This window comes from Dermacentor albipictus, chromosome 7 (genome assembly GCF_038994185.2).
Source record: "Dermacentor albipictus isolate Rhodes 1998 colony chromosome 7, USDA_Dalb.pri_finalv2, whole genome shotgun sequence".
Classification (NCBI taxonomy): domain Eukaryota; kingdom Metazoa; phylum Arthropoda; class Arachnida; order Ixodida; family Ixodidae; genus Dermacentor; species Dermacentor albipictus.
In genome coordinates, this window is record NC_091827.1 from 6,307,358 (window position 1) to 6,321,185 (window position 13,828).

General features: G+C 43.0%; 1 protein-coding gene across 10 annotated transcripts in view; it reads right to left on the bottom strand.

Annotated features, from left to right (window-relative positions):
- Nucleotides 1-13,828, bottom strand: part of LOC135916480 (calpain-B-like) — a 147,507-nt gene that overhangs the window by 8,231 nt on the left and 125,448 nt on the right. For 8 of the 10 annotated variants that reach the window (XM_065449871.2, XM_065449868.2, XM_065449861.2 and 5 more), the window contains 6 exons: nt 13,234-13,260; nt 11,924-11,982; nt 10,187-10,255; nt 6,780-6,858; nt 2,257-2,373; nt 631-689 (listed from right to left, as the gene is read on the bottom strand). In XM_065449871.2, the coding sequence (XP_065305943.2) occupies nt 631-689; nt 2,257-2,373; nt 6,780-6,858; nt 10,187-10,255; nt 11,924-11,982; nt 13,234-13,260 (410 nt within the window). Of the gene's footprint in view, nt 1-630; nt 690-1,605; nt 1,692-2,256; nt 2,374-6,779; nt 6,859-10,186; nt 10,256-11,923; nt 11,983-13,233; nt 13,261-13,828 lie in introns of those variants that run through there. The other 2 variants (XM_070521584.1, XM_070521586.1) reach the window with 2 other exon arrangements.

The following is a 13,828-nucleotide window of genomic DNA, read 5'->3' on the forward strand; positions in this document are numbered from 1 at the left end:
TATAGCACTTCTACGTGGTTTTCAGTGATGATATTTAGGGATCAAATAGAAAAAGGATTATAGAAACTGAAAACATGGTTTTAAAACAAAATCGACTTTCCGGCCATTTTTCGCGATGAGAAAGTCCCCTTAAGTGCAGCTTAAGGTGATGAGAGCTTTCTTGGTTTTTGACATCATGAAATCAGCGGCATTAACAGACCGTGAAGTTGCTGTTTGTCAGGTGACTCTTATGCTGTTTCTAGATGTTTTAAAGGAAGGCAGCCAAGAGAAATCTTCATCAGTGAAGCCCAGATTTAAATGAATTTGCTTACATTGGGGCAGAAATTATTTCTTTAATGCTGACGTTTCTATCCTGAACCAACCTCACCAGTAATAACAGTGAGCATTTACTTTCAGCTCTCCTAAAATGATACAGCTGACAAGCTGACAAGATTAGCTGGATTACTGTCCAAATCACAGTTGTACAAGTTGGATTTTGACTGGTTTTTATTGCCCGAACAATATATGAATGGAAATGGGACCCAATTATACCAGTTGAGCATTACACTAAAGTCGAGTACATCAACAACTAAAAATGGCAAAAGGAAAGTACTTAAGGTTACAAAGGTTACAAAAGATGCAAACACATACCTCATCAATTGTAAACACTGCACTTCCAATACTCCTTGTGTCTTTCTCCTTGAACACCTCTGAAAATTTTCCAACAAATTTTGATAAGAACAAGTGAACCGCATGCACACCAAGATACCTGATTTTAGTTTATGCCCTAATGCAGACTTCCTTCCTTACGATAGCCCACAACTAATTAAATAGCGTACAATAGTCAATAGGGGGGAAACAGTGGTAGAAGAACACAGTAAGGAAAAGAACACAGTGGCACTTAACTTTTCTGCGCAACATTTTTCTTCGCTGTGAATCAGCTACCCCCTGTAGCTGATTCATGGCAAAGAAAAATGTGGCACAGAAAAGTTACGTGTCACTGTATTTTTCTTCTTACGTTTACTGCACTTTCCTTTTTCCCAAAATTATCTTTGAGGTCATGCTGCAATCTCACAAATACATTACAATACCATATCAGCACACAGATGTGTATGTGGAATTTGCTAAATATTTCATAAAAACATTGCTAGGAGCATGACTTACGAAGAGACCCTGTGCATGGAAAGAAAGAAATCATGCATGAGTGAATACAATTTGCACAATAAATTCTGACACTTTGCAAAGGTTTCTCGCACCAACCAGAAGTTCCATGTGCAGTGTGAAGACAGAGTTTGAAGGAGAGAGAAGCAAAGCAACTGGGAAGATACCTCACATGACAGAGGAGTTGTGTTATGAATTACTAATCAAGAAATAAAAATCAACCACATATGCAATGTTTCACTCATACTATAGCTTAACTGCATTCTATTTGTAACCTGAGTTTTATAAATACTAGGAGACAATAACATTTAGAAAGCAAACCTTTCATGGCAAACAGTGCCTTTTCTGAGAAAACACTGAAGTTTCAAAGTAAATTAGACTTCATAAGTGACGTAGACATAATTTGGAGATCTTTGTCCACATGCTGACTGGTCATTAACTTGTTGCAGCTCCTATTTCTTTAACTAGGAGGAAACGTCACTTGGAAAATGAGAGCGACAAACTGAACCCAAATATCTGGGACTAGAACTTACTGTGCTGATGATAAACATCTGCAAGTTTGACCAATAGCAAGGAACAGGGTCACGTGCAGTACAGGTACTCTATATTGTTTACAGAAAACCTAAAGTATGTACTGCTGGCACTGCTCCTAATACTGATATGAACACTAAATTACAAAGATCAAACCTGTATTTGTGAGTGCTAATTATTTGCGTCTTAATACTTATGCATTCCCAAAAAGCACGGGTATAAGAATTCATATATTGACAAAGCCTGTCAAATAAATATGGTATTCAGTAAAAATATATACAAACACTTACATGCGCAGTCAATAATTCTGCATATATGCAAAAATATATTTTTCTACAGCTTTTGTTATCGGTCTGCTCAGGATTCCATATCATAGCTGCATCAATGAACATAAAGGCAGTATGTAACAGACATAGTTACTGGACTCCATATGAAATGCGTCAGTGATGCATGGTTTGATCAATAAAAAAAAGTCAAATTCTATCTTGCAAGCCTCGCATGTGCTCTCCCAAAAGCTGCCGCATACCAGTATTGGCAGATTTAAATAAGAGGGATATAACGACAGTACGGTTTGACATATCTCACCTATCATGGTCCTCAGCTTAACAGCACAACCAATGAAGTCCTCGAAAGCAATGTTTCCATCGTCATTGCCGTACCGTAGGACCAGAGCTTTGAGAATATGCTGGTTCACTTGGTATCCTATGCAGGGTGACAAACCAGACATTTTAAATAAATACAATGGACATTTTTATAATGTAGGGGCACTTGAATAGTGAAATTTTCTAACATATTAGAATGTGAATATGTCAAAATTTTGGCTTGTGCACACACCAAGATGATCCATGAAATGCAATAACAACTTGGGAACACTTATGACTGGATGTGTAGCAAGTTGGAATACTAGCATATGTAAAGTGCTTTAATACAATGAGTTGGAAAATAGGCACTGAATGTTTACTCTCAAGGAGATTATGTCATGATGTAGTGGGTTCACTTCTCTCACTTTTTTTTACTATGCTTTACATTGGGGATATTTTCCAAGTGGCTGGATAGGAGTTTTCCAAATATGCTAGACATGAAATAGATGACGTTCTCACATCTGATGTTCCTGCAGAGAGTTAACAGCACGCGCGGACGGGGACAGAGTGAAGAACAACAGGACACAGCACTAACTCTTGGTGCTGTGTCCTGTTATTCTTCACTCTGTTAAACCTGTAAGATGCTTTACCAACTAGTCCACCAAGCCATCCTTGTGAACTTAATTTCCACATCCTTGGGCTCTTAAATTTTTTGTCTACCCCTACAGACATCCTCATCACGCTCACCGTCTTTACAAGATGCCGGTTGCGGGAGCTAGGCTTCCGCCTACGTAACAAAATTATTTCACCGGCAGTCCTGTCCATGTTTGGAGACCTCCTTCCAATGCGAAAGCGTGAACTAACCGCCTGCGAAATAGCCCAAGCGGAGTGACAAGAGCGAAGTCGCTTTTATAAGGAGTGCCTGTTTCAACATCTGCACAGAGGTATAGGGGTTACCCATGCCAGGACACTGTGGAAGGAATGCTTGCATATTTATGGCACTACAACCGAGTGCTGGTGGAAGCACTTACTGCCCAGTCTACAGGCCATCGCTCAGGGAAGGAAGCCCGCAGCAACCAATCCTGTCTACACCATTGAAGATCTTCTCCTCCCTAGTGATGTGATACATGTCCTCAGCCAAGGACCCAAAAGAATTACCACTTTGTCCTGTAGTTCTTCACCCTGTCCCTGTCTGTGTGCGCTATTAACCCTTTGAGATGCTTTACCAACTAGCTCACCAAGCCATCCTTGTGAATTTCCTGTAGAGATTTCTTGAATTGAGTCCACATCATGTGAACTTGACAAAACTCACTGAATAACTGAAAATACTTAATCTGTTCTGCAGCTGTATGCTTTTCATTATTCTGAAGATGCAATAAATGTGGTGAAACTAAAATTTCAATGCACACAATTATTTGGTACCAGAAGAGGTTTAAAGAAGGCATAGAAAGAACATAAATTCAGTGCAAACATGGTGAACATAGTGGAGTCTATTAAAAAGTTCACGCAGAAACTGCTCTGGTAGGTAGTTGTATAAGTATGTGTAACCATTGTGACACTTGCTCACCTCCACGCAGCCCGGTGTTGTCATTATCAATGTTATGGAACTTGATCCGACCAGTTTAAACCCTCATCAACCGTTATTGTGTTCGCGATCAAACATAATAAGCGGTTGTTCGCTTATTATGTTTGATCGCGAACACAATAACGCAGGTTTACTTAGGATAGATTTCATTATGCCACTCGAACCCAAGACCATTGGTGTTAACTAAGGTGACATTAATTAACCACATTTAATTAAGACACTGAAACCCTTGACTTTTGATGTTAAGGTGAGTTAGGGTTAATTTAGCGAAGTTGTTGCAAAACCACCACTACATTTGCTGAGGGGAGGTATGCAATGTTCTGCGGCGTCGAGCATCGGCGAGATGTTCCTGGTGATGCTGGGTTTTGCGTGCTCGTACTTCTCGCACTTGTTCTGTGTTGTGGCCTTCCCTGGAACGTCGTTGTCAGACGGCAGTGACATGGCACCTTTCCTCTTGACGGTTGTGCTCATGAGCAACCTGCTGCAGTTCCCCACTCTGCGCAGCTAGAGTCGAGTTGTTCCTGGCCTTTTTTGCATCGACGCTGATACCCTGCATTTCTGCATATCTGTTCTTCTTCAGTAAGCGGCTGCGGTAGTGTTGGTGCCATTACGGTGATTGTGACAGCGCCGCGGCGAGACGAACTGCTGCAGTGCGACATATGCTCATGTCCATGCAGCCCGGTGCCATTATCAACCTTATCGTACATGATCCGACTCTTATACATTATGCAATGCTTCATTGATGGTTCAGGTGCTTGTTTAGAGCTTGTTCTTTATTGAAACGTATGCTGTTCTCCGAGTTGCATGGTTCATTTAAATAAATTCGCCTCCTTATGGGGTATACGAGCCATTGCATTTGTCTTACGTGATGGACAGGTTTCTCGTTGGGTAGGCATAGTAATGCTTACGCATTTAAAATGCTTCAAAATATTGAAGCAAGAAATCTGGAGGCAACCTAGAGAAGAAACGTTCTTGGTCAGGAAGCTAATTCAAGCTGTCTAGGGAAAAAGGGACGAAAAAGCGCCGCTTCACACATAATTTCCAAAACTAGTGTCTCTCAATACTGGCTGAGTATTGCCTACAAAGATGGATCAAAAACACACATTTGAAGCAGCCTTGCATTCTTTTTTTGCTTTCTTTTTACCCAATAGGCACTAACAATTTTGGTCCCACGTTAATTCAGCCACAAGTGCATATACAGTCAATGACCGATAATTCGGACTTCACAGGGAATGTTAATAAGTCTGAGCTATCAAATGTCAGAAAAAACGAATGTTTCCAAAAAAGATTATTCTATTTATGGTTTAAGGCCCCTGTGCAAGGAAGGAGTGGTCGATTTATTGCTGCACACAGTTCCGCTTACGTGCAACCAAGTCCACCTGTATTTCTGCCAGTTTTGTTTTCTCTCTGTACGCCAATGCAAGGACTGCAAAGGCATGAGTCAGATCCACATGTGAAGGCTCCGGACATGGCACATCATCATCATCCGAGTTGAGTCGCAGTTTGATGGTGGGAGAACTTGCTCAATTGTTTTGTTCGGCACACGACGACATTGCGCTGTCAACGTCTACAAAGTCTTCAGATGTAACGGTGGCAGGAAGCAGCACACCGCAGCCTAGCAGGCCATCAATGATGTCCGCATTTGAGCTCATTTTGGTAGGCGGCAGTTCAGGCCCTTTATTTGCGGACCTGGGCTCATTTGAACTGCGAGGGCACCGTTGGTGCCATTTGACGCAGGCTGTCGATAACTTCACAAGAAAGACTTTTTAGAGCCAGCAGAGTGCTGTCTGGTACACATACTAAACAAACAAGCACAGAACGCAGTTCAGAAGGCAAATTCAACAAACAAGAGCAGGCCATGCGCGGGGGTACCCAACATTGTGTGGTGCCCTTTTGGATGTGATGATCGTGATGTTGATGCGACGTCACAATTCGGGCAAAGCCTCCAAGATTGGCATTTGCAGTTAAATCTCTGAGGCGTAATACTGCGACCAAGGCAAGGCCTCAGGGATTGCCATGCACCTATTACACAATCTCTGAGACTATACTTGGTATCTCAGATCTCTGAGGCAATACCTGATGTCTCATAGGGGTTGCTAGAGGAGTAATGGTGACAAAACCGGCGTACGCTACAGCCATGGACAGAGTGTGGATAACCGCATGTAGAGCTGACGGCTGTCCGAAATATCTGTAGTCTTTACACATTAAGTCCATCGGGCCATTGGCAGTGCCGCGAAACTGTCCGAATTACCGAGCATGTCCAGATTATCGGTGTCCAATTTATCAGTCGGCGACTGTGTTAGAAAATTTTAGGTGCCTAAAATTCTCCAATAAAATGTCACTAAAGTAGCAGACTATTCTATTCAGATTACGAAATGTTTAATGTTTGCAAACCCTTAGTTTACAGTGAACCAGGTTCAATGCAAGAACATGTCGGCATGATGACTAAGTGAATTGTAATTGCCACCTTAAGTAAGTTTCACTGAAGTACAAGAACACATTCCATACCTTCAGCCCCTTTTCTGCTGACTCAAGTGAGGTTTCATGGGTTCATTTCATGGATCACAACGCCATTAAAGCAGTGTTGACCTAAGTTGCAATACTCTTGCTAAGGTGTATTGAACAATACAACATGTGTGCTTATATATTAGTACTAAATTATGCCAGTGGTACCAGCAGTCATTACATATTACACTTGGGCATAGATACTATGGTATATCACTATGAAGGTTAATGAAATATAGCCATGCTGTTTTTCATAAGCAGATGTAACAAAACACATCTCAGAAAAAGTTACAGTCCCCACCATCAGTATATAAAGCCACAAAAACACAAATTAACACTCTCTTTGAATAAATTTAGCAGGCAACTTAAGGATGTTGCAGTATTACAACTATTCGGCATCAGCAAGTTTTAGACATAGTTCACAGTTAGGTCCTCACCGGCGGAATTCAAGGCAGCCCTCAGCTCGAACGTGTTCAAAAAGCCTGATCCATCTTTGTCAAATGCAGTGAAGACATTCTGAAACAAAAAAGGAAGTTCACCAGAATCAGTCATAAAGTGAACAGCAGATCTAACATCATAAAATAAATGCCTCCTGTAAAACACTACTTTCTAGCATGTTTCACAACTGCTCAACACCAGCTATCGAGCCGTGCTTCATTCTTTTGATGTCTCCGTGATGACAACAATGATTTTTTATTGGTGTAATGTCAATTACAATGGAATTGTAATTGTATTGGTGTAATGGCAAACCTTGCCTCACCTGCCAAAGTTTATTATTTGTTACAGTTTGTGCTGCCACTTAAAAACTGGATCGCCAGAAATACGGCGCTGCTGCCACATTAAAAGAGCAACTGAACCTAAGAGCCCTGCACATAATGTGGGGAGGGAGGGGGTGACAGACTAAGAATTTTGGAACAGAAAAAGTCGCAGTAAATGGGTGCTCCCTTTAACAGCAGACCATAATGTACATTGTTAAAGCGTTTTTTTGAATGTACACTGATACTTTTCTTCGAAAAATATAAGAGACGGATGTCTGGGGTCGGCTTAAATTAGAGCTCTTGCGTCCGAAATTTCAGGCATTCTGATACATTGACTCTGACGTGGTGGTGCCGCGAAGCCGTCCAAATTATCGGGAATCCGGAAAGTCGGTTGTTGACTGTACACTGGCAACTTTTTCAGCCGACGACAGGGTGTCCAAGACGATTCATTACAATTCCTGCCTGTTACTCGAGCCAGCATTACTACGACTTTCGACCCTTTCAATAAATTATAGCTAATTTTCCCTGATAGAAGCACAAATTCCCTGAGTTTTCCCCGAGTTTTTCCAGACTACTCAAAATCTCTGAGAATTCCTGGTTTTCCTGGTTGGCAGACACCCTGAACTTCCTTTTAAATGACATATAAGGAGGGAGTTTATGTCCATCAGCTGTGCAGCATAGCATCACAGTTGCACGCTGCTTCTCGTAGCCCGCATTACCAAGAGTGCACCTTCACCTCCTTGGCACCCTTTTCAATCACAGTGTATGCCACTGGCATATCAAAATACACAGCCGTCTGGTTGGCATTGCCGATTTCAGCAAGGTTGTAGCCTGCCGCTTTTCTTTTTCGCAGCACATAGCACTGAAAAGCTATCAGCTTTTCTTCGAAATCGCTTGACAGCTTCTGAGTGATTGAAGTGCGACGTTCGAGGCTGAAACCGAAGCGCTTCACGAATTTCTGAAGTCAGCCCCGGCTGGCTTTGAAATCCTTTGGCTTTAGGCCTCGCTCCCTCGAAAGTTCCCTAGCTTTCACTTAGAGCGCTTCTGTTGTCACTAGAAGGGCAGCTGCTCTCTGCGTCCGAACAAAGTCGGCCAAAACTGTCTCCACTTCGTGGTGATGGCCTTTCTTTGGTCTGCTAAATGCCATCCTCTTGCAGCACACGCAAAAAGTTGCTGTCGTTGTCCCCTCCAACGACGGACATTTTTTCTCGTTGACGCCGAAGTCCCGCCTGGCTAGAAGGTTCGACGATGCCTCTGTGGTTATCCCAACTTTTCGCTTGAAAGCGTCACTGCAGTGGCATCTCCTGCTTGGTGTCATCGTGATAACACCACGCCACACACCGATACAGCCGGCTAGTGTTGGCTACTGACACGATTAGTAGCGGCTGCAATACTGACTTTTCTATATGGCGCTAGCTAAGCACCACATTTAGCAATTTCAATTAAAAACTGGCGTGTTTTTTAAAATCCTCGAATCTAAGCCGACCCTAGAGTTTGGAATATGATTATTTGAAAAAAAAAAAACTATCGGCCTAGATTCGAATAAATATGGTACTTTCTTTAGAGCGCAGCTCTTTGGCACCCTTTCCTGCATTTTGCGTCGCCGCCAGCCTCGCCTTAACCAAGGTCATCATCTGCACGCTGCTGTAACTGCGCGCACTCCTGCTGCCATCTCTCGCACATGGCGCAAGTCTTGCACTCCCCTTGTCCTCCAAAGCCAGATCACATGTTCTCGCCTATCCTCTTGGCCCCTTCCTCCGCACAGCGCTACTGCGGTGACTCTCACTGCTACCATCCACTCCGCCCTTGCCGTTCCTTCTCCCGCTGTCGTGACACTGCCCCGGTGCCGGCAGCGGGCACTCCTTGCCACCTCGCACGTGATCCAAGGCTCTCCGTTCCTCCATCTCTGCATCGCGTGGCTGTACCACTCTCAGCCATGTCTCTCGCTTCCCCTTTTGTGGGGCGCTTTCCTCAGTGGCATTTGTCGCCTCTGGCAGTGCTTCTGCCTGGTTGTCCTTCTCCCGCCTTCACTCTTGCCTTACACCTCCCCTTACCTGGTGCAGTTCTATTGCGGTGACTCGAAAGACAGCTATAGCATTTCGTACCCTTACTTCTACTTCTCACCCCAACCTTGTGCAGCCACACTGAAGCGTTCTGTCTGTGAGTAAATGAGTGTGTGACCTCTACTCAATACCCCTGTTTTCCACCTGTTTCCTCATCCCACTTCAGACGAAACATTAAATAATAATTGCTAATCTCCCACCCCTCTCCGCGGCGGTGACCCACTATAAGATGGCGCAATGGAGCGTCGCTGGAGTGCCGACTCGATAGCGGCGGATCGTGGTGTGTGTCGCCCAATCCAAAATGCAGAACCATCTCCACTCGGCACTGCGTGTTTCGTATGCAGTTGCCCGTTGCTGAAATAAGGCAGCAGCTGCGCTCAAAGATCGCATTACCAAGAAGCGTAATCGGCGGCCAATTTTTTTTGTTCGGCTTACATACGAGAAAAGTTTTTGTTATTGTATTTTATTTTTATTTTCTGACCTTCCGAATTCCAGGGGTCGCCACAGAGTCGAAGTCAGCCTAGATTAGAATAAATGCGGTAACACATAGTCTAATGTCACAACGTATTTCACAACAATATCGCTGCTGCAAACCGTGCCGATAGTAGTAATGTTCACCGGGGCAAAGAGCAAAAATGGTAAAAAAGATGCGTTTGTAATATGACACACCCACTCAGCCCATAAAATAAAAAGGCAGAGAGTTGAGAATAAAAAGATTCTACAATAGAAGCAGGGTTGAGGAGATACAGCCCACCGAACTTCCTCCTAAATTTCACAGGAAATATCTACAATGAAATTATCCTTGGCAGTACAGCAAGAAAGTGGTAAGCACTACTGTCATCATGCAGTGCTAGTAAACTCATCGCACATGTGCTCTGAATGTGGTGAAATCAGTCTATTGTGGTTGTAGCAGTATTGTAGTTTAAAAGAAAATAAAGAAAGGAGAGAATGTTTGAATTGCAGCCAGAACATGCACAACAAAAACGTAAACCATAGATATTGAGCTTTCTTCACAAAACGCACCTTCCAGGTCCTAACTAGGATCCAGAGAGCTCTGAACTCATCCAGTCCAAGTTTTCCTGAATGGTCGTCCTGAGCGTGAAAGAAAGAGTCAAGGAAAATGGCAAACTGCTGCCAAAATAAGCACTTGACCTCTTCTGTAAAACATCATAGAAGTTGCTCATGTGATTAGCATGTATGCCACATTGGCAATTTAAAATGAGAAAGACTAATCTAAAGATAGCTGCATTTCACACTGATAAGTTAAAATTAAAGAAAAATTAAATTATGAGCTTTTACATGCCAAAACCACTTTCTGATTATGAGGCATGCTGTAGTGAGGGACTCCGGAAATTTGGACCACCTGGGCTTCTTTAACGTGCACCTAAATCTAAGTACCCAGGCATTTTCGCATTTCACCCCCATCGAAATGCAGCTGCCGTGGCTGGGATTCGATCCCGCGACCTCATGCTGAGCAGCCCAACACCATAACCACTAAGCAACCATGGCCGGTACTGCTAAGTTAAAATGACAGCATGTCTAACCACCCACAGTGCCACACGCACTCTGGGTGACTTGCGAGTGCATTGAATGGCAACATTTGGTGACAGCAAAAGGTAAAAGTGTGTTTCGTTCCTGTCACCATCTTGCTGCCATGGCTGCTGTGACAACTGGCCACATTTGTGTCCTATGGGACAAACTGTTGCCTATTAATTCCACCTTGTTCGTGTCTTGCTACGTGCTTGGACAGTACTAGCTTATATTGCTGAGCTGGTTTCTATGAGAACTGTGAACACCCCTTATCATCCTAATCAAACTACGTTATGATTACCCTTATTTCTCCTGTGGCTCAAGTTTCCTCTCTTGTTTTAAAGCAAAGCTTTCTTTGCCTCTTCCTTCGAGTTTCCTGCCACCGCCGCCGCTGTTGCTGCTATCTTGTATGCCACAATGGGGTGATTCAGAGTGTGCACATACATGGAAGGAGCGTGGCAGAGAGGAAAGAAGGTGCACAGAACTCACTTAGACCTTTTCATTGCGTCAAATATTCGCAATGCCCTCTGGGTGTTGCTCAGCTCCTGGGTGTTGCCACATTAACCTCTTGAGAGCTGTAATTATCAGTGATCCCCCCGCAAAAGCATTGCAGAAACTGCAGGACTTGCCTTTCTACTAACGTGCAAGTGCGGAGGGAAGCCAGATAGAATGGGAAAGGTGGCAGGGGATGGGTATGACCGACGCAGTTGCAAAACAAGTGAATAACACCCTTGGCACTCCTTGCGATTCCAATACAACAAAGGGGGGTGGGGGGGTAGTAAAAAGGTGACGTGAGAAGGTGAGGAAATCCTACTACTGTAGAAACAACAAAATTTGCGGGGAAACTGGATAAATTTAATTTCAAGATACATGATGGTACGTTTCTGCTACTTCTCAAAAATAAACACCATGCACATATGTCAAGAGAAGGAGGGGCACCGAGGGGCTTAACTTTGTTAATCGTGAGCATATGGAACAAACAATGAAGTCAAAGAATGCACCGGGGAAGTTAGGTGCAGTTGAAATTGAAATGTAGAAAATAACAAAGAAAAGGAAATGAAAGTGGACAGAAAGATAATGTGTCGCCGGTGGGAACCAAACTCATGAACTCACAAGCACAAATGCGGTTGCGCTCCCACCGGTTCGGCTCCCACTTCTCACAACACTGTGCAACACTACACAATATGTTCTATGATGGTACTTTAATGCACAACTGCAAAAAAAGGATACGTCCATGAGTGCCACCATGCTTCGGCACACATCCAGAGAAAACTGCTCAGACCGAATTTCTGCCAACAGAAAATTACAAAAGTGAGCAAGACAAAAAAAAAATGCATGAACTCGTTTCAAAATTACACATGGGCCAAGAACTGCTCATCAAAATGATTTCACATACCTTTAGCCAAGAGCGTGCAAAATGGGCTTGTATTGGGATGCAATAAGGGGCTATGTGGTGACTATAGTTGCATTATCAATTATTTTTAAAATCTAATAATGCATTCAGAAAATTTGTTAAGGAGGTGGTCTTAACAAATTAGCACACTTCCAAGGCAATGCACACTCAGATATATGCACAAAAACCCAACTCAGAACAGAAACCAGGATAACCACAAGGCAATGTTACAGGTAACTGTTAAAAGATTACGTGCATTTCCTACAACTATCAGCTGCTACAAGGCACAGTAACTGTACATACAAATCTCTTGAAACAGGCCCCAACAAAACATTTTCAACAGAGTACAGTAGAGTTATAAATCAATGCTATGATTTCGTGTACAGAACAAATGCCAATTTAAGAGGTATACATACAAATTAATGATTAAGCTAGAAAGCCTCCACCAGTCTGAACCATCAGAATACTGTTGGTGAATATCAGGGCCAGTATGAATGGTTGATGCATGTTCTTCAAGTTTAACACTTAGGAGTACATTTTGATAGAATTAAAAAGCAATGCTACTTCTTACAGGAGTCTGAGAGTGAATTAGCTGCAGGCCATGTAATCTGCGAATTACAGCTGGTAGTGTGCCTTCAGATGCATGCGGAAATTGTGTAAAAAATACAAGACTCACTATAGTGAGCTATTTGGATTGGATATGAATTTATGTTAGCCCCCCCCCCCACCCCCCCCCACCCCCCACCCCCTTCAAAAGAAAACACCAATATGCCACCTTTAATCACTCAGTAAAAATGTGGCCCAACATTCTGTAAGATTATAAAAATTTCACAGGCCACACTGTTAATGCTCGAGTTGATGTTTGGCAAGAAGAACTGTGTCAAACGTGTGTACAAAAAAGATTGATCTTAGTATCCAGAGAGAAAGTTATGCCATGTCATACTTAGGCCTCATAGTTAACTGAAACATGGCTAGAACAAACAACTCACACAAACACACACACACAATACTTGAAGCCAACGTCAAGAGGGGAGCGAGACGAACAGGAGATTTGGGTGGGCCAAAATATTTCGAAAACTTGGCGGAAACAAGAGTGAAGGATGACAGCCCATGCACACGACACACTGCAGAAGGTTTGCCCGCTTACCGTCATCGTCACCATTTTCCTGGGGAGCTGAGCGGCGCAATGGGCGTTCGTGAGAGCCCAAAACGAGCATGGAGAGACAATGGAGAAGGGAAGGTTTTGCAACAAAACAGCGAGAAAAACAACTCAGTTTCACTCTTCACTTAGACTCGCTTACGACGATTTTCACTCTACTTTGGCAATAAACTGAGAGGAGCTTACATTTAAGCGTGATTTCACACTTGCCATTTCTTGATAGGGGGCAATAAATAAAACATGCGAGACAAACTAAATCTGTACTAAAATTGACCAAAATGCACCCACCATAAGGAAATGATGTAAGCCATGGACAGCTACCATGAACGAAATAAAAACTTACAGACTGTAAACATGCCTTCAACCGACAGTTACTAAGTGACTAGGCCACTAACGAAGATATGGACAGTGGCATTTAAGCCAGCATCAGGATTAATTTCCAGGTACAGTTATCCAAAATAAATGGAGTAGCTGACTTCACAGTCCATAAGCTAGCCATTGTCAATGTCATTTCATGGGTCCCAATGACATAATGTGACAGAGCACTTGATTTTTACAATATAGTACGATAACATGTTATAGG